The sequence below is a fragment of the Triticum aestivum genome, chromosome 4D (assembly GCF_018294505.1).
Source record: "Triticum aestivum cultivar Chinese Spring chromosome 4D, IWGSC CS RefSeq v2.1, whole genome shotgun sequence".
Lineage (NCBI taxonomy): Eukaryota > Viridiplantae > Streptophyta > Magnoliopsida > Poales > Poaceae > Triticum > Triticum aestivum.
Window position 1 is genome coordinate 348,364,296 of NC_057805.1, and position 19,852 is coordinate 348,384,147.

Below are 19,852 nucleotides of genomic sequence, written 5' to 3' on the forward strand. Positions count from 1 at the left end.
TTGCACTGACATATTTACTATTGTGGAAGAGACATCCCTTCATCTATTTTGGGACTGCTCCTTCGCTCTCAATTGTTGGAATCTCAATATCTTTTTTTTTTGAAAGAAAAGGGTTTCCTCCTGCTCCATTTTTATAGAATGAAGCAAAGCAGAGAAACAAAGTTTGACTCACATCCACACCACGCTACTAGAACAACCAAGTCCAACACTAGACTAGTCACAGGAATCTCAATATCTCATTATCCCAACCAAAAACAGAGCTAATCAAGCTATGTTTTTTTTTTGAGGGAGAGCTAATCAAGCTATGTTGAAATATGCTTTGCTCTACGTTCCTTACCCCAAGACATTGGCCTCGATATTGTTCTTACTGGGTGCTGCAGCATTTGGTCATTGAGAAATGACAAAATCTTTCTCTAAGCCGCTGCACACATGCAAAACTAGACCTACTATCTAAGAGAAGGGCTGGCCATGGCTGAACTAAGAGCTAAACCAGCAAGGGCCATTAAACCCATTAAGCTACGCATGCAGGCCAATCAGCTATGCCACATGGCTATGCCACATGGCGCAAGCTGGTTGGCCGTGGTAAAATAACTTTTGGGATATTATTTTTAGATGGAAGTGATGAATATTTTAAAATATTTTTTCTTTTTAGATGAAGGTGATGACCCCACACTTTTTTTTAAATGAAGGACTACGCAAAGTAGCGCTCGCTGGTAGGTTGCGTTGATGATTTTTTTTCTTTTTTTACTTCTTTTTCTAGATGGAGGTGCGGATTTTTTTTAATATTTTTCTAGATGGAGGCGAGAACTCCATCTACTTTTTAAATAAAAACATGCGCACAACTTTCTCTCAAGCGACGTCACAGGGTGACGCCTCAACCACTAGTCAAGATCAAGAAGTGGATAGAACAACACTTGTAACTTGTCATGGAGTTCCCAAATATGTACATTTGCTTTTTCCGGGTAAAAAAAAAGGTTGAGTAATCCATGTAGTCTGTAGACACTACCACACGGTGATGGGAGTGAGTACCATTCCCTTTACAGCTTCATCGGTTACCGGCTTGCATCGGTTCCCTGGGACCTCACCTCAGTGTACGGTATGGCGTGCAGATGCCATCCGCGTGAAACACGTTGAAGAAGTGCCGCACGGAAGGTTGAGATGAGCTCCTACAAGCCATGATCGCGTCTATAGGCGAGGCCCATCCAGCCAGCGGTCGGGTCCACATTTCTGCTGATGCCTGCCCTGCCGTGAATAATTGCACTCGATCGCCTCCCCTTGCCTTGCTGCCCGTCAGCACTGCCGACGCCTGCCTCCTCCTGTCTCCCATTCTCACCTACCCGTCCCCCAGCACCGCCGGGGCATTCCTCCCGAACCGTCGCCATGGCAACCGCCGTTCCACCGATCATGTGAGTGAGCGAAGCAGCAGGGAACAGTATCTTGGTGCAGTGATGTAGCCTGACGCTCTGGCCGTTCCGCATCTCGACTAAATTACTCGATTGTGCCTTTCTTGTAATTTAATATGAACATATGCGCAGCTCCCCGAAGGAAGATCTCCCCCCTCCACTGACCTCCGCCTCCGAGCCCCCTCCGCTCTTCGACGGCACCACCAGGTAAAAATCTAACCACACTAGAAGAAGCCAAATTGCACTGCAGATAACTTTTCAATTTTGCACGGATCAGGGGCTAAATTCGTGTTTTATTTGCTTCGTGTAGGCTGTATCTTGCATATCACTGCCCGTACGCGCAGCGCGCTTGGATTGCCAGGAACTGCAAGGTAGTGCTACTGGGAGGAGTGTTCTTTGATTTACACACGCAGATCATACTTCCAGCTCAGCGGTCTTGTAATTTTTTTTAGCTCGTGCTAGTTCTTTTTTTATGCCTTCAGTGGTCGTATGCTAAGTTGAATCTTCTTTGTATATTATTTTGTCCAGGGTTTACAGGACAAGATCAAGGTAGTCGCCATAGATCTGGCAGACAGGCCAGCTTGGTACAAGGAGAAGGTTTACCCGGAGAACAAGGTAGTATGATTGATCTCTTTTACTTCTCACCTGTATGTACAAGGAGAATTTTTTACTGCAGTTCATCATTTCTGTTCATGCATGCACGCTTCCTTTATAATCTGACAGGTGCCTGCCCTGGAGCATAACAACCAGGTGAAAGGAGAGAGCTTGGATTTGGTCAAGTACATTGACAGCAATTTTGATGGCCCAGCATTGCTGCCTGATGTAAGGCGGATATATTCAATCAGTCTTTATATGTGCAATGTTTGTAAAAATTTGCAAATACTCCCTCTGTAAAGAAATATAAGAGTGTTTAGATCACTACTTGTGATCTAAACGCTCTTAGTGATCTAAACACTCTTATATTTCTTTACGGATGGAGTAATTCTCAGTGGTATTAAAGTTTGTGTTCATATAAATTGATAGGATTCTGCAAAGAAGCAGTTTGCTGAGGAACTGCTTGCGTTCAGCGATGGGTTTAATAGTGCATTTTTCTCATGCTTACGCTCCAAGGGAGATGTGTCAGATGAAGCCGGTAAAAAGAACATACCAAACTTTGTAACATTTGTTTGAGAAATCCTATATGAAAAAGATATGACCAGTTTGTATACTCATAATGTAATATTCTCATGTCATGTCTTCCATTAGCTGCTGCTGTGGATAAAATAGAAGCTGCCTTGGGAAAGTTCAGCGACGGCCCATTCTTCCTTGGCCAGTTCAGTTTGGTATGTCACTCCACCTGGAATCCTTTCCTGTTCCCTTAGCCGTGCCCAAATTTGGTGGAATTATGAAAAGAATTGTGTTATTTTAGGTGGACATTGCATATGTGCCATTCATCGAAAGGTTTCAAATATTCTATTCTGGTATCAAGAAGGATGATCTCGCCAAGGGCAGGCCCAACCTGCACAAATTCATTGAGGTAAGTAGTTCAGGATGATGCTAGATGAGATTATTCACATTGTTTGGAAGCGTTGTTCTGACATGGCTGTATAGTGTAACATACCCCTAGTACACTCTGATGCAACTCAATCTCATGTCGGTTCTCCAATTCGGTATGTTACAGGAAGTGAACAAGGTGGACGCATATACACAGACCAAACTGGACCCACAGTTTCTGCTTGATCAAATGAAGGAGAAGTTTGGCGTACGATATTTCCTTGTATCTCGGTGTCGGTTTGCGTTATTTTCCAATCCCGACAAAAGCTTACACGCTATTTTAACTTTTCAGATTGCTTGAAGATGTGACCAATGATAACCAAACATGCCAGGGAATGGCTGCAGAATACGTGGAAAACTTCGGGGGTGTTGCAATATATTTTGAATAAAAGATGCATGCCATGCATATAGGCCATGCTTTTAGAGAATAAACAGACAGACAGACAAACTGGGTCTTATTGTAAACTTATATTGTCACGTGAAGGAGGATCATTCTGAGTTGTGCTGAATGCTCGTGAACTCTCTTTCTTAATGAACCGGTGCTCCTTTCTTGCTCTTATCAATTTTAGCTGTCCACACGTGTGCTGATCATACATATTAAGGGGTTGCTAGCAGCATCGACTACATACAGATTCATGCGTTCGCTCAGGCGTGGTGGGAATGCGTACTTAATCAGTTCATATCTCATAATGGCGATGCCACAAACCTGTCCTACTCGCTGTATGTCGGTGCCTCGTAGTTTCTTCCCCATACGAGTTTTTTTTTTTTTTTTGCAATTCCCCGTACGAGGTTCCTAATTGGCTTGCTTGGTGTATACCTTCAACGAGCTCCAGGGAGATAGCAAAGAGCTACCGACCAAAGTCACTGTCCAAACGAGTTAATTAAAGTCAGTGTCCTCGGCATGTTTTCAACCATCGACTACAACAGCACGATGCCGACTAATCGTCTCCGGCGTATGTGCGGCCTATATCATGGCACGAACCGCCGTGACATGGCTTCAGCCACTACCGCTCGCTTCTTCTTCTTCCATGCTAGCTCGGCCGTCACAGCTGACGTCTGTGCTCGCTCAAAGTTTTCTTCGTTTCTTCTTCGTACTTCTCCATCAGCCCCACCTTCAGCCGTACTCCCGTTTACCAGTTTGTATAGCGGCAGTGCTTTATATACGCTTACAAAATGTACATTGCACACGTCCCGAGTTCCTGATCACTAGCTGCTGGTCGCAATGGCAGCGTCTCCAGCAAGCAAGTACTACTGCACAGTTCCTTCTTTGCTTAAAATTACTCTGCTGCCGCGCGCGATCACTAGATGGATCTTCTACTCTATGATCGCTCGCTCATCGCTCTATGAAAACTCTGTAGGTTTGCACAGGAAGAGGAAGCTCTCCCGCCTACCTTGACACCCACTTCCCAGCAGCCACCTCTCTACGATGGCGCAACCAGGTTGTGTTATTACTACTAGTACTTTGCTTTCTTCTCTGAAACTTTCTTTACTCAAATATGTGCAAGCGCACGCGAGATCTTCATGTTCATGTTCATTTCTGATACATCGATCTCTGCGTATTTACCTTTGCTCACGTGTGACAAGTTGGGATTACAGGTTGTACATGGCGTATGCTTGCCCGTATGCGCAGCGAGCATGGATCGCGAGGAACTGCAAGGTACCAACCGAGCTCATCTTCCGATGATCGATGCTCTTTTTCCCTCCACATGAGTTGGTGTCTTCTTTGGTTAGGTTCACTCCATGTTGTGATTTTTGTAATTCGATTTGTTTCCGGTACCAGGGTTTGCAGCGCAAGATCTTGCTTGTCCCCATCGATTTGGCGGATAGGCCAGCGTGGCTCCGCAAGATTTACCCCAAGAATCAGGTGTGGCTAGACTAAAATACATAGTGTCTCCTATTTAGATGAGTGTTAAGATGCTCCTTTTTTTTTCCCAACAAGGTACCCTGCCTAGAGCACAACAACAAAATGATAGGAGAGAGCTTGGATTTGATCAAGTACATAGACAGCAATTTCGAAGGCCCCAAATTGAGTCCTGATGTGAGTTTATTTTGTCTTTAAAGGCTGCAATAGCATGCACTCCCCATTGGTCATTGGTGACCTCATGATTCTTCTCTTAAAAAATATCGATGACCTTAGGATCCTGAAAAGCAAGGGCTTGCAGAAGAACTGCTGGCTTATTCAGACACCTTCAATCAAGCGATGATGTCGGCATTGACCGCCAAGGGGGCAGTGACTGCTGATGCTGGCAAGAGCTAAGAACACTTGTAATAATTCAACTATAAATATATATTCATGCTGATTACTGACCTGTGATGCATTGCTGGTCATCAGAAGCTGCTCTGGACAAAATAGAAGTCTCCCTTTCAAAATTTGATGATGGACCTTTCTTTCTTGGCCAGTTCAGTCTGGTAATTTTGCACTCAGTGTCCCTTATATCAGCTAGAATTTGGCAATTTAAAGAACTAACGTCGCTTGGAACTGGAAACAGGTGGACATCGCATATGCACCATTTGTTGATGGATTCCAAGTATTCTTCACCAACATAAAGAACTACGATCCCACCGCAGGAAGGCCTAACATGCAGAAATTCATCAAGGTAGCAAGAACACGATATCTTTCAGGAGTGTAGCGTTTTGGAGCTTGGGCTCCATGAAGCCTGATATTTCAAAATTCAACTTTTAATTTTTTTTAAAAAAATGAAAAAGTACACGTTTACATAGGGATGTATTCTACATGTTTTAAAATTTTCATGATGAAATACGTTAAGATGTGAGCTTCAAAAAAATCATGGATTTTTATAGTGAATAATGCATGTGCTAAAAATCCATGATTTTTTTGTGTAGCTCAAATCTTGAACACATTTTATCATGAATATGTACAAACATGTAGAGTACATTTCCGTGTACATGTGTATTTTTTCTTGAAACTTTTTAAACTTCGAAGAATGTTTTTTGAATTAAGAGCTCCATGGAGCCCAAATGCAATTTCCGCATCTTTCAGTGTCTATGTATAGTAACTTACTCATGAGAACGGGAAACATGTGTAGGAAATGAATGGCATTGCGGTGTATGCGCAGACCAAGCACGACCCTCAAGAACTGCTTGCTCTCACAAAGAAGAAGCTCGGGGTAAGGCGTTCTAGCAACGATTAACTATGTATCAATGCTATAAAGACGATGATCTCGCGCCCGAAATACGAGCTCCGTCCAGACATACAAGCTAAGGATTTTGATTGGTTAAGAATGATAGAAATACTTTTACTAGTATGTAGTTTTAGCGTGGCACACCAAATGGAGATCATTGGACTCTTATTTTAAAATACTTACTACACCGTTCATTAATATAAAATGTTTTGGCAGTTTAAATTAGACTGCCAAAACGTCTTACATTTAAGAACAGAGGTAGTACTAATTATGATTTTATATCACATAAAACGTTTATCAAAGTCTTGTCTTAACCAATTAAAGTACACTATGCTAGTGGTGTGAGAGGAGGTTTAACCTGCTCATCCACGAGTGTTTTAGCCATATCATAGGACTAATTTTTATAACATGTTCTTTTTACGATCATAAAGGATTTTCCCCCGATCTCATTAAGGAAGTCATTGTAGTAGTACTCCTTCCGTCCAAGTAATCCAGGACGGAGGTAATATTACTTATACAGGACTAAACAAGTCGTGGTGACATCTGCTGTTTTTACGTGCAGATATAAGGGTTTTCCCTTGGATTTGGATCGGCCGATGACCGATGAAGCATTGCCAATGTATGCGTGCAGATATAAGGGTTTTTCCTTGGATTTGAATCGGCCGATGACTGATGAAGCATTGCCAATGTATGCTGCGAGCGCAATCAATTGCTATGTACTGTAACGCAGTAAATAAAACTACTCCCTCCGTTCCGAAATACATGACGTTTTACGTCTGCATGTTGAAATCTCGTAACGCTACGAAATATTCGCGTTTTCCATTTTTACCCTCGACCGCATCGCTCTCAGTCTCTCTCAGTCTCCCTCGCCCGTATCGCTCTCTGCTTCTCTCCCACCGCATCTCCCTCGCCCATGGCGCCGCCGCATCTCCCTCGCCCGCGTCGCCGCGTATCTCCCTCGCCTGCGTAGCAGCCGCATCTCCCTCGCCTGCGTCGCTGCATCTCCCTTAACCGCGTCGCCGCTGCCCTCTTTCTCTCGCGTCGTCCCTGCTTCGTCGTCCCAAGATTCGATTTTTACCGCCGGAGGAGCTGCTCGAGTAGGAGGAGCTGCGGGAAGAGAAACTGTGGCGGTGAGGAGCTGCCGGATCTGTGCGGCTGTGGGGAGCTGCCGGATCTGTGCGGCTGTGGGGAGTTGCTGCATCTGTGCGGCTGTGACGAGGAGCAGTAGGCGATGCCGAGCGCCGACGTGCCGAAGGAAAGGAGGATGGTGAGCAGCTGGACCCACGACGGCACCTCCGCCCCGCCCCCGCGCTTGAGCGCGTCGTACACCATCTGACGCCGAAGGATGCGGTCGAACACCACCTGCGGCAGCTTGTCGTCGCCGCGGCTGCCGCCGTCCTCCTCCTTGCGCGCGGCCTCCATGAGCGACTCCTTGAGGAGCAGCTGCTGCGTCAGGTGGCAAGAGGATGGACATGGTGGCCCGGCTGTGCGTCCATGGATGATGACTCCTTGAGTATTGCTCTATCTTCCTCTTACTGTCTCTTCTCCGTGAAAACTTAATGTCAGATGCTAGGAGTAGTGCTAGGAGTAGGGCTAGCAAATGGAGATTCTTGTGATCTTGTCTACTGCTAGGAGTAGTGCTAGGAAATGTTACGGATGCTAATGTCAGATGTGAGGCCTTAATGGCCTACCAAGCTCTCTGTAATCAACCAAGCAGCAGCAGCACTCCAACATTTCTTCAGAGGTTTACTGTCGATGGTCGATTGTTTTGCTTCAGTTGTCGTTCAATTCAGAGTTCCAATCCTCTGTTGTGCTTATAGGGCAACGCTGACGGTGGTGCTTGTGGTGCCCGACGCTGATGCCATGCTCGTGGTGCCCAACGCCTGCTGCTTCAGTCATTCATTCAGAGGAGTATCATATGCTGATGTGGAATTGCATGTTTTGGAGTCTTGTTTGGAGTTAAGTGAGGCTCTTTCTACTGTACTCCAACATCTGTGAGCTTAGTAGGGTTCACAGTAGGACTGATTTTACTACTCATCTTGCAATAGTACTGTTGTTTCCTCACCAACATCTGTGCTACTGTAGTTTTGGTTAAATTTGCAATGAGCTAATGGAGTATTGTACTCCTCTTGCAGCAGTACTGTACTGTACTCATCTTACAGTACTTAGTGAGTACTCCAACATTACTTACTGATGTTTCTCTCCATTTTAACTGAAACTTTAATTTAAATTTTAAAATTAACTGAAGCTAGTACAAAGAACACACGACACTAGTTATATTTGTGCTTCCATTTATTTGGAGAGGCACCTGTTTGTTCACATATCAAATTTATTTGAAGTACTACAGGAAATGCTTGCTGCCATAAGTATCCCATAGTAATGCCCCATAGCTGGCGGTCCATGCGGCGGTCTGAAATTGTACTTGCTGAAATTTCTTGTTTGCACTGCTTGCTGAAATTTCTTGCTAGGAAATGCTAGGAGTAGATAGGAGTATTTCATGTTGTACTTGTTCAAATTCTTGATTGCTTACAATTTCTTCAGGTTTTAGCAAGTTTTCAGTTAATTAAAAACTGAAAGCTTTTCTGTTAATTAGGGAGGATAGCAGTAGTATAGCACTGCAGCAGGAGTACTAAATTAGGAGTAGTATAGCACTGCAGCAGGAGTAGTAAGCTACTCTTACTGTTCATTTTCAGAAACTAGAGTTATATTTGAAGTTCAGTCTTATGACCGGCAAATCCCAGAGGAAGACCTGACGTGATCAAGTGCTCCGTTAGCTAATACTCTTATTCTAAGACATGAAATTCATTCATTGGCCTTTTTTATCAACATTATCCATGGTCTAGGAAACAATTTATGACCTGATCTTAGAACTTGAATATGGCATCAAGTCCCAGGGAATGTGTGGGTTTAGAAAATCAATTTTCACACACGTTTAATACCAAACTTTGTTGTTAAACATTGTTAATACCAAATGGATTTTTTAATTGCTCAACACTTGCTAGCTACTCCATTATAGGGGTACAAATGAACTATTGATTGTTCATGGCAGGAGTACTGGAGCTCACCAACTGCATCTTGACCGGGATCGATGCCCTCTTCCTCTTCCATGTTCATATCATCTTGGAGTATGTCTTCTTCTTCGGCTGGAGTGCAGTTGAGATCAAAATCCATGCCTCTGCCTTGACTATGTCTATTTCCTTTTTCAGTTGCTGCCTGTTCTGAAGTTGGTGCAATGGAGCTTGGAGCTCCACCTGCTGGACCTGGAGCCTATTCAGGTACTGCCACGGTATAAGTTCATGCAACATCAAGCACTATAGTACTCCAACATCATGCAATAGTACTCTTGTCATGAAAATGATGTTGCATGACGTTGTAAAAGTGATTCTGCCCCTGTAGTACTTCATCATGCAGCTGTACTCCAACATCATGTTATTTTGTTAATGATACTCCAACATCATGCAATTGTTTCAGTAGTATTGTTTTTTGTTAATGATACTCCAACATCATTGGAGTACTGCACTTTTACTCCAATGCAGTGCTGATTTTTTGAATCCTCCCAACATCATGCTCCAGTACTGAATTTTGTCATGCTAAATTTGCAACTGAATTGCCCCTTTTTGGACCTGTTGAACGACCAGGACCTGAAGTCAGCGGCGATCTGCAGTACCTGGAGGTGGAGCTGGCGAGGCCTTGGGAGGGTGGCGGCAATCTGCAGCAGGGCGCTGGCCTTGGGATGACGAGGTGGGGGATCTGCTGGCCCAGGACGATGAGGGGGATCTGCTGGCCCAGGAAGATGGGGAGGATGGAAGGGGATCTGTGGGGCGAGATGGGAGGCGATGGAGGTGGAGGTGGAGGATCTGGAGGTGGGGGGCGACAGAGGCGGGGGCGATGGAGGTGGAGGATCCAGAGGTGGGGGGCGACGGAGGCAGGCGGATCTGGAAGACGACCTGGGTGGAGACGAGGAGAGAATTCAAAACTGGAGGGTAACCTGGTCATTTCGCTGCTTTTTCACCTGGTCGGAAAAAACCCCAGCGTCATGTATTCGGAACGGAGGGAGTAATACGCACCATCACGCGTACTACTATTCGTACAACAAATTACGTCGAATAAACAACAAATTGACTTGCCTGGGTGCCAAGTTGTTCTTGCAATTCGCAGACGCTCCTACTATTCCCCGTTGTTTCCGTTTCATAACGTTCGTTGGAATACTGAGCCAATGAAAAACATAAGTACGTATTTCTTTGCATGCATTCTCCACATATCTTCTCAGCACAGCATACGCACGTTAATGCCCAGGATATCAGTATATAGAACCAAATGGAAGATGAAACAACCTCAAAATTTCCCTAGCCCAACAATGCATGTATTTTTAAGCAACACGCAGTTCAAACGCACCAGAAATCCAGCTGCAATGGCTGCAACTTTTGGTTTTCTACAGCAACTTCAGCAACATAATGATACAACCATGGTGCCAGCAAGAAAGTGGTGTGTATTAACATTTATTAGATTAACTCGTTTAGCTACTTCTGTCGTCGCAGGAAAACCTGCAACCTAAGCACAAGCACAAGGTCCAGGTTGACAACGAAAATGGTACAATAAAGTGGCAGAGAAAACCCATAATAAATCAGGTTGAATGGATGGAGTGTACACATCTCTATCACATGCGCCAATAGGCTTCAGATCCTAGGTTGATTGGAAGGAGGTGACACACACATGATAAGACCTGAAAGATTACTGAATAACCCGCACGGTAACAGGATTGTTCAGACAGAAACCCTTGTTTTTAGCAATGAAGGCATTGGTTGCATCAGTCCTCGACCCGAACTTTACCAGCACCATTCTTACAGGCTCGGGGACCCCAGCTCTGCACAAGCCATTGGTGGAATCAGACAAGGATGGATGGACTTAATCACATCCTGGCTAACAAGGACCACCGCCGAAAAGTATTACCTGATAAAGTTTTCAAATGGAGGAGGTTCATAGTTAGTGCCGCACAAGAAGCGTTCTATGTCATCAACTTGAGCGTTTCGAGGGACTCCTTGCAACAGTACCTGGATAGACCCAAACAGCAAAAACAAAGTAAGTCAACTAGAAAATTTCAATAGCTGCATTATGGATCTCAACAACATTAGCATCAATTAAACTGAAAGAAAAAAAAAGTGGGCTTTCTTCTCCCTATTGCATTTCTTGGGATTTGCATAGTCAACAGTTGTAACACATACCAAACTTTAAAAGCAAATCTATCACTTACAGCTTTTCCATTCAAAGATATCTTGTGTTCCCACTCATCAGGACTCACCTGTTATATCCAAATAAAATACATATCAGTGTACTGGAAATTACTAATACCAAATGAGATAACGATAAAGAGTGCCGCCTTACCCTCTCAAGCCTGTACATGCGACCCTGAATTGTTTGCCTGACTGCTGTCTCAAATGATTCCACCGAAGGAAACTTCAATAATCTGATCGAAATCACATTGATAATCACATTAATAAATCAGTAAGAGAACACTATATTTAGCTGCAAACCCATAACAATTTTAAAATGACAGAGCAATTAAACATGACATGCAATGCATTGAATAAAGACGGATATTTATATACGAGGAAATGAGTTATGTGTGTTAAGACTGGCTTGGTTAGTGTCACGCAGGGACATTAATAAGAAGAACCTATGTTTCCTGCATCTCGAGCAACACAGAAAAGTGAAATGTGAATGCCATGCTAGCACACAGAACATAAATAAACAATTGCTTTAGCATACTGCATGAAAAGATCATGAAAGGACTTAGAAACAAGTTAGTCTATTAAGTATAGACAAGGCTTCTAAATACTTATAATATTATTCATGCCTTAACCACAAAACAAGGTTCACATTTCAAATGCTATCCTAAAAGGCTATTTCTTTGAAAGGAGCTACTAAACCCAATTGTAGACTCCTGAGCATTACTGACTTAAGTAATACACATTAGAACAAACCGCTCATGCATATGCAGCCAAAAGCTCAAGTAAGAACAAGATACATAGATGAGTTAGGGAGCAGAAAATAAACCATACGCGCCCATGGGATAAAACCCCTTGTTGTAATCAATCTTCACATCATCCAGTGACAGTTCACATTGGTCAAGGTAATGGATAATGTCAGTCTTCAGCATGTTCTTGCCAAGACGGCCGACACCAGAAATATTAGTGTAGAACCTTCCATAGGTATGGCCTGTTGCAGTAGATAAGTGTTACTGAAATGTACAACATGATGGCTTTCAAATATAAGAATCACAAAGTTTGCAAAATTATTACACCATGGAAGAAATTTTACTCTAAAGATTCCGCATAGTGCAAAACAGCATAACTACTGCCAAAAAAACAGTACAAATCACAGTGTACAACTAGCTCTGGGTATCAATAGGATAGTGGAGTAGCCCCCAAGCGAAGAACACCCAATCTAACAGCAGATAAACAGTAAATCATCCTCAAGATCTCATGGGAAGGACCACTCAGTTTGAATAATGTACATGAGAAAGGCAAATGACCTTTTCAGTTGATATTTACATCAGTTCAAGAATGTGAAAAGAATCTTCTCTTCAGCAGAAACAAGAAGATCCAAAAAAATAATGCCTCGAAAGTCACATACAGGAATCGTAAAAGGCATAAAGCTACAAATAAGAACCTTGAATTGACTCGGTATCATGATCATAACGGAAGGAGATAAAATGGTCATCCTTGCAGACTTGTCTGTATGCATTGTAATCCAACCCAATACCTCCTTTCCAATCACAATCAAAGGGAGGACTGGGCCTAATCCCTCTCAATCGAAAACAACTGATTTTCACACGGCACGAATAACCAACTAATGTTCTCAGTAAGATTACAGCACTATCTCGTATTTTAGGATTTATGATTCGCATTCCAAACGTTTGACACCCTAAGTTCAGATGCTCGCAACAGATTACAAAAATATGAACTCCGTCAGAACAGAGTTCCACCATACCTCAATGAACTACATGTAAAGTGGGGCAAAAGATCCAATTTCTCGTCCGTCGGGGGATTGGATGATTTGCCCCACTTTACAAGGGGTTGGATGATTTGCCCTTTGATTCCGCCACTCCTTCTAAAGCGGAACAGAATATTAAACCCTAAACGGCTAGACCTCGCCGGAGAAAAATAAACAGACTAGCATACGAGAGAATACCCACAAGTTCACGAGAATCACAGCACAAGGATGCGGGAGCTACCTTCGCCGGACGATGAGTCGACCTGTGATCCCGCTACGGCGCCGGATGCGTCGGTTGAGAAGAGACGAGAGGATGCAGGGGAAAATGCCACTGAGATCGAGCACGAGCGTGCCCCAGAGGCGGTGAGGGCGCCGCGGAGGGCGGCGGCCGCGAGCCTCGACATCTCTCCGGCTACGCGGCGGCGGAGGAGTGGCGGCGTTGGGCGCTGGGTTTCGGGAGAACGATGCGAAAGGACAGGATGGGTTTCACTGACATGCTGTAGGAACGTATCACGGGCTTACCCTCGATTCGGCCCCAGCTATCTAAATGGGCTTTTGTGCTTGGTCATAGTTAGTGGGCTTTGTAACTAAGCACACACAAGCATCAATCTCATGCTTTTGGCACCGCTGGCGACATAGTTAGTGGCCCCAGCTATCTAAATGAGCTGGCGACCGAGAGGGGACTGTTGGCACCGCTGGCGGCTGTGGGTATGAAGCACAGGCTTTCAATGTACGCGGATGATGTCATGCTTTTCGTTCGGCCATGGGAGGAAGATCTTCAAGCTTGTGTCTCTGCTCCTAAATCTTTTTGGAGAGGCATCGGGTTGCGAGTTAACATGGCCAAGAGTGCAGCTTATCCGATCCGCTGTACGACAGAGATTATGTACAGGGTGGAAAGGATTTCTGGGTGCGGAGCGGGCACTTTTCCATGTAAATACCTTGGCTTGCCGCTCACCTTACGGAAACAATCGGCGGCACAGCTGGCCGGCCTGGTGGATCAGCTGGCAAATGCATTGCCACGATGGAAGGCATCAAAGATGCCACGGAGTGGGAGGATGCTGCTGATCAAGTCTGTATTATGCGCGATACCATTACATGCAATGCTTGCGCTCGACCTGCCACAGAAGACGATCAAAGCTATGAATAAGATTTGCCGCAGCTTTCTCTGGTGTGCCGAGGCTCAGGCCAGTGGAGGGCAATGCACGGTGGCTTGGGAGCAGGTTTGCACGCCGATGTGGGCTGGTGGACTCGGGATCCCAAACTTAAAATGGCTTAATGTGGCGACGCAAGCCCGGTGGCCGTGGTTACAGAAGACTGACAGTACGAGGCCGTGGGCAGAGTTCTCGCTCAAAGTGCCAGAGGCTTCAAAACAGCTCTGTCGGGCGGCCATGAGGACGACAATAGGAAGCGGACGGATACGCTTTTCTGGGAGGACAAGTGGATAGATGGGGAGAGGATCCAGGATATCACCCCACAACTTTATGCCATGGTGAGAAAACGGACGAGGCTAAATTGCACAGTAGCCCAAACTTTGAATGGTCACAGGTGGGCGAGAGATGTCGGGCCGGAGATGTCCGTCGAGGCGCTAAACGAATATATGCAGCTTTGGACGAGGGTTGCGCAGGTGGAGCTGGAGCAAGGCCGGCAGGATCTGGTGACGTGGTCTTGGAGCAGCAATGGAGAGTTCACTACGAGTTCCGCCTATAACGCCAAGTTTTGGGGGCGGCAAGTTGTGCCAACAGCGGAATTCACCTGGAAGGCCAAGGCACCGTTGAGATGCCGCTTTTCTTCACATGGACGGCCATCCGGGACAGATGCTGGACGCCCGACCGGCTCGCCAGGTGATAACCCACAAGTATAGGGGATCGCAACAGTTTTCGAGGGTAGAGTATTCAACCCAAATTTATTGATTCGACACAAGGGGAGCCAAAGAATATTCTCAAGTATTAGCAGTTGAGTTGTCAATTCAACCACACCTGGATAACTTAATATCTGCAGCAAAGTATTTAGTATCAAAGTAATATGATAGTAGCGGTAACGGTAGCAAAAGTAATATTTTTGGGTTTTGTAGTGATTGTAACAGTAGCAACGGAAAAGTAAATAAGCGAAGAACAATATGTGAAAAGCTCGTAGGCATTGGGCCGGTGATGGAGAATTATGCCAGATGTGGTTCATCATGTAACAATCATAACATAGGGTGACACAGAACTAGCTCCAATTCATCAATGTAATGTAGGCATGTATTCCGAATATAGTCATACGTGCTTATGGAGAAGAACTTGCATGACATCTTTTGTCCTACCCTCCCGTGGCAGCGGGGTCCTAGCGGAAACTAAGGGATATTAAGGCCTCCTTTTAATAGAGTACCGGACCAAAGCATTAACATATAGTGAATACATGAACTCCTCAAACTATGGTCATCACCGGGGAGTGGTCTCGATTATTGTCAGTTCGGGGTTGCCGGATCATAACACATAGTAGGTGACTATAGACTTGCAAGATAGGATCAAGAACTCACATATATTCATGAAAACATAATAGGTTCAGATCTGAAATCATGGCACTCGGGCCCTAGTGACAAGCATTAAGCATAGCAAAGTCATAGCAACATCAATCTCAGAACATAGTGGATACTAGGGATCAAACCCTAACAAAACTAACTCGATTACATGATAAATCTCATCCAACCCATCACCGTCCAGCAAGCCTACGATGGAATTACTCACGCACGGCGGTGAGCATCATGAAATTGGTGATGGAGGATGGTTGATGATGACGGCGGCGACGGATTCCCCTCTCCGGAGCCCCGAACGGACTCCAGATCAGCCCTCCCGGGAGAGTTTAGGGCTTGGCGGCGGCTCCGTATCATAAAACGCGATGAATCTTTCTCTCTTCTTTTTTTCTCTCCGAACACGAATATATGGAGTTGGAGTTGAGGTCGGTGGAGCTCCAGGGGGCCCACGAGGCAGGGGGGCGCGCCCAGGGGGCAGGCGCGCCCCCCACCCTCGTGGAAAGGGTGTGGCCCCCTGACCTTGATTCTTTCGCCAGTATTTTTCATTATTTTCAAAAATAATCTCTGTGAAGTTTCAGGTCATTCCGAGAACTTTTGTTTCTGCACAAAGATAACACTATGGCAATTCTGCTGAAAACAGCGTCAGTCTGGGTTAGTTCCATTTAAATCATGCAAGTTAGAGTCCAAAACAAGGGCAAAAGTGTTTGGAAAAGTAGATACGACGGAGACGTATCAACTCCCCCAAGCTTAAACCTTTGCTTGTCCTCAAGCAATTCAGTTGACAAACTGAAAGTGATAAAGACAAACTTTTACAAACTCTGTTTGCTCTTGTTGTTGTAAATATGTAAAGCCAGTGCTACCTCTTGAGCACTGCGTTGGTTTTCCCTTGAAGAGGAAAGGGTGATGCAGTAAAGTAGCGTAAGTATTTCCCTCAGTTTTTGAGAACCAAGGTATCAATCCAGTAGGAGATCACACACGAGTCCCTCACACCTACACAAACAAATAAGAACCTCGCAACAAACGCGATAAAGGGGTTGTCAATCCCTCAACGGTCACTTACGAGAGTGAGATCTGATAGATATGATAAGATAATATTTTTGGTATTTTCATGATAAAGAGAAATAAAGATGCAAAGTAAAATAAAAGTGCAATAGAAATAACTAAGTGTTGGAAGATTAATATGATGGAAAATAGACCCGGGGGCCATAGGTTTCACTAGTGGCTTCTCTCAAGATAGCATAAGTATTACGGTGGGTAAACGAATTACTGTCGAGCAATTGATAGAATTGAGCATAGTTATGAGAATATCTAGGTATGATCATGTATATAGGCATCCCGTCCGCGACAAGTAGACCGAAACGATTCTGCATATACTACTATTGCTCCACACATCGATCGCTATCCAGCATGCATCTAGAGTATTAAGTTCATGAGAACAGAGTAATGCTTTAAGTAAGATGACATGATGTAGAGGGATAAACTCATGCAATATGATATAAACCCCATTTTTTTATCCTCGATGGCAACAATACAATACGTGTCATTTCCCTTACTGTCACTGGGATCGAGCACCGTAAGATTGAACCCAAAGCTAAGCACTTCTCCCATTGCAAGAAAGATCAATCTAGTAGGCCAAACCAAACTGATAACTCGAAGAGACTTGCATAGATAACCAATCATACATAAAAGAATTCAGAGGAGATTCAAATATTGTTCATAGAAAATCTTGATCATAAACCCACAATTCATCGGATCCCGACAAACACACCTCAAAAGAAGATTACATCGAATAGATCTCCAAGAAGATCAAGGAGAACTTTGTATTGAGATCCAAAGAGAGAGAAGAAGCCATCTAGCTAATAACTATGGACCCGAAGGTCTGAGGTAAACTACTCACACATCATCGGAGAGGCTATGGTGTTGATGTAGAAGCCCTCCGTGATCAATACCCCCTCCGGCGGAGCGCCGGAAAAGGCCCCAAGATGGGATCTCACGGGTACAGAAGGTTGCGGCGGTGGAAATAGGTTTTTGGCTCCGTATCTGATAGTTTGGGGGTACGTAGGTATATATAGGAGGAAGAAGTACGTCGGTGGAGCAACGTGGGCCCCATGAGGGTGGAGGGCGCGCCTGGGGGGGTAGGCGCGCCCCCTGCCTCGTGCTCTCCACGTTGGTTGCTTTGCGTAGACTCCAAGTCCTCTGGATCACGTTTGTTCCGAAAATCACGTTCCCGAAGGTTTCATTCCGTTTGGACTCCATTTGATATTCTTTTTCCTGCGAAACACTGAAATAGGCAAAAAAACAGCAATTCGGGCTGGGCCTCCGGTTAATAGGTTAGTCCCAAAAATAATATAAAAGTATATAATAAAGCCCGTTAAACATCCAAAAGAGAATATAATATAGCATGGAACAATAAAAAATTATAGATATGTTGGAGACGTATCAAGCATCCCCAAGCTTAATTCCTGCTCGTCCTCGAGTAGGTAAATGATAAAAACAGAATTTTTGATGTGGAATGCTACTTGGCATAATTTTCAATGTAATTCTCTTATGTGTGGTATGAATATTCAGATCCGAAAGATTCAAGATAAAAGTTTAATATTGACATAAAATAATAATAATAATACTTCAAGCATACTAACTAAGCAATTATGTCTTCTCAAAATAACATGGCCAAAGCAAGTTATCCCTACAAAATCATATAGTCTGGCTATGCTCTATCTTCACCACACAAAGTATTTAAATCATGCACAACCCCGATGACAAGCCAAGCAATTGTTTCATACTTTTGGTGTTCTCAAACTTTTTCAATCTTCACGCAATACATGAGCGTGAGCCATGGATATAACACTATATGTGGAATAGAATGGTGGTTGTGGAGAAGACAAAAAGGAGAAGATAGTCTCACATCAACTAGGCGTATCAACGGGCTATGGAGATGCCCATCAATAGATATCAATGTGAGTGAGTAGGGATTGCCATGCAACGGATGCACTAGAGCTATAAGTATATGAAAGCTCAACAAAAGAAACTAAGTGGGTGTGCATCCAACTCGCTTGCTCACGAAGACCTAGGGCATTTTGAGGAAGCCCATCATTGGAATATACAAGCTAAGTTCTATAATGAAAAATTCCCACTAGTATATGAAAGTGATATCATAGGAGACTCTCTATCATGAAGATCATGGTGCTACTTTGAAGCAGAAGTGTGGTAAAAGGATAGTAACATTGTCCCTTCTCTCTTTTTCTCTCATTTTTTTATTTGGGCCTTTTCTCCTTCTTTTTTTATGGCCTCTTTTTTTCTTTTTTTCTTTTTTTTTGTCCGGAGTCTCATCCCGACTTGTGGGGGAATCATAGTCTCCATCATCCTTTCCTCACTTGGGACAATGCTCTAATAATGATGATCATCACACTTTTGTTTACTTACAACTCAAGAATTACAACTCAATACTTAGAACAAAATATGACTCTATGTGAATGCCTCTGGCGGTGTACCGGGATATGCAATGAATCAAGAGTGACATGTATGAAAGAATTATGAACGGTGGCTTTGCCACAAATACGATGTCAACTACATGATCATGCGAAGCAATATGACAATAATGGAGCGTGTCATAGTAAACGGAACGGTGGTAAGTTGCATGGGAATATATCTCGGAATGGCTATGGAAATGCCATGATAGGTAGGTATGGTGGCTGTTTTGAGGAAGGTATATGGTGGGTGTATGATACCGGCGAGAAGTGCGCGGTATTAGAGAGGCTGGCAATGGTGGAAAGATGAGAGTGCGTATAATCCATGGACTCAACATTAGTCATAAAGAACTCATATACTTATTGCAAAAATCTACAAGTTATCAAAGCAAAGTATTACACGCATGCTCCTAGGGGGATAGATTGGTAGGAAAATACCATCGCTCGTCCCCGACCGCCACTCATAAGGAAGACAATCAATAAATAAATCATGCTCCGACTTCATCACATAACGGTTCACCATACGTGCATGCTATGGGAATCACAAACTTTAGCACAAGTATTCCTCAAATCCACAACTACTCAACTAGCATGACTCTAATATCACCATCTTCATATCTCAAAACAATTATCAAGCATCAAACTTCTCATAGTATTCAACACACTCATAAGATTTTTTTTACTAATCTTGGATGCCTATCACTTTAGGCACTACAAAAAAAATACACTTCCATGATGATACGTGTTTGTCACAGTAGGTCGCGTTTTTTGTCATGCATGTACATCCATGACAAATTTATG

General features: G+C 44.0%; 4 protein-coding genes across 6 annotated transcripts; 3 read left to right on the plus strand and 1 right to left on the minus strand.

Moving 5' to 3' along the window:
- The first annotated feature begins 1,161 nt into the window (after positions 1-1,161).
- Positions 1,162-3,445, plus strand: LOC123097838 (protein IN2-1 homolog B). The gene is made up of 10 exons (XM_044519680.1): positions 1,162-1,406; positions 1,536-1,610; positions 1,714-1,774; positions 1,932-2,018; positions 2,127-2,225; positions 2,427-2,535; positions 2,649-2,725; positions 2,812-2,919; positions 3,064-3,144; positions 3,229-3,445. Exons 1-10 carry the CDS (start codon positions 1,381-1,383, stop codon positions 3,235-3,237), a joined length of 732 nt encoding a protein of 243 aa, XP_044375615.1. The 5' UTR covers positions 1,162-1,380; the 3' UTR covers positions 3,238-3,445.
- Positions 3,446-3,945: 500 nt separating this feature from the next.
- LOC123097840 (protein IN2-1 homolog B) lies at positions 3,946-6,840 on the plus strand. Its single transcript, XM_044519681.1, has 10 exons — positions 3,946-4,181; positions 4,295-4,375; positions 4,533-4,593; positions 4,717-4,800; positions 4,876-4,974; positions 5,074-5,182; positions 5,269-5,345; positions 5,426-5,533; positions 5,984-6,064; positions 6,642-6,840. Exons 1-10 carry the CDS (start codon positions 4,159-4,161, stop codon positions 6,645-6,647), a joined length of 729 nt encoding a protein of 242 aa, XP_044375616.1. The 5' UTR covers positions 3,946-4,158; the 3' UTR covers positions 6,648-6,840.
- A 610-nt stretch (positions 6,841-7,450) lies between these two features.
- Positions 7,451-10,322, plus strand: LOC123097842 (uncharacterized). 3 transcript variants are annotated; one of them, XM_044519685.1, is made up of 5 exons: positions 7,451-7,592; positions 7,900-8,037; positions 9,129-9,204; positions 9,286-9,354; positions 9,718-10,322. In XM_044519685.1, exons 2-5 carry the CDS (start codon positions 7,943-7,945, stop codon positions 9,814-9,816), a joined length of 339 nt encoding a protein of 112 aa, XP_044375620.1. In that variant the 5' UTR covers positions 7,451-7,592; positions 7,900-7,942; the 3' UTR covers positions 9,817-10,322. The 3 variants fall into 3 exon arrangements, with proteins under 3 accessions (XP_044375620.1, XP_044375618.1, XP_044375619.1); XM_044519683.1 differs by lacking the exon at positions 7,900-8,037 and having other exon boundaries at positions 7,541-7,592; XM_044519684.1 differs by lacking the exon at positions 7,451-7,592 and having other exon boundaries at positions 7,783-8,037.
- A 226-nt stretch (positions 10,323-10,548) lies between these two features.
- LOC123097841 (uncharacterized) lies at positions 10,549-13,608 on the minus strand. Its single transcript, XM_044519682.1, has 6 exons — positions 13,314-13,608; positions 12,139-12,295; positions 11,462-11,543; positions 11,331-11,378; positions 11,030-11,130; positions 10,549-10,943 (listed from the first exon to the last, which is right to left on the minus strand). Exons 1-6 carry the CDS (start codon positions 13,474-13,476, stop codon positions 10,811-10,813), a joined length of 684 nt encoding a protein of 227 aa, XP_044375617.1. The 5' UTR covers positions 13,477-13,608; the 3' UTR covers positions 10,549-10,810.
- Positions 13,609-19,852: the final 6,244 nt, after the last annotated feature.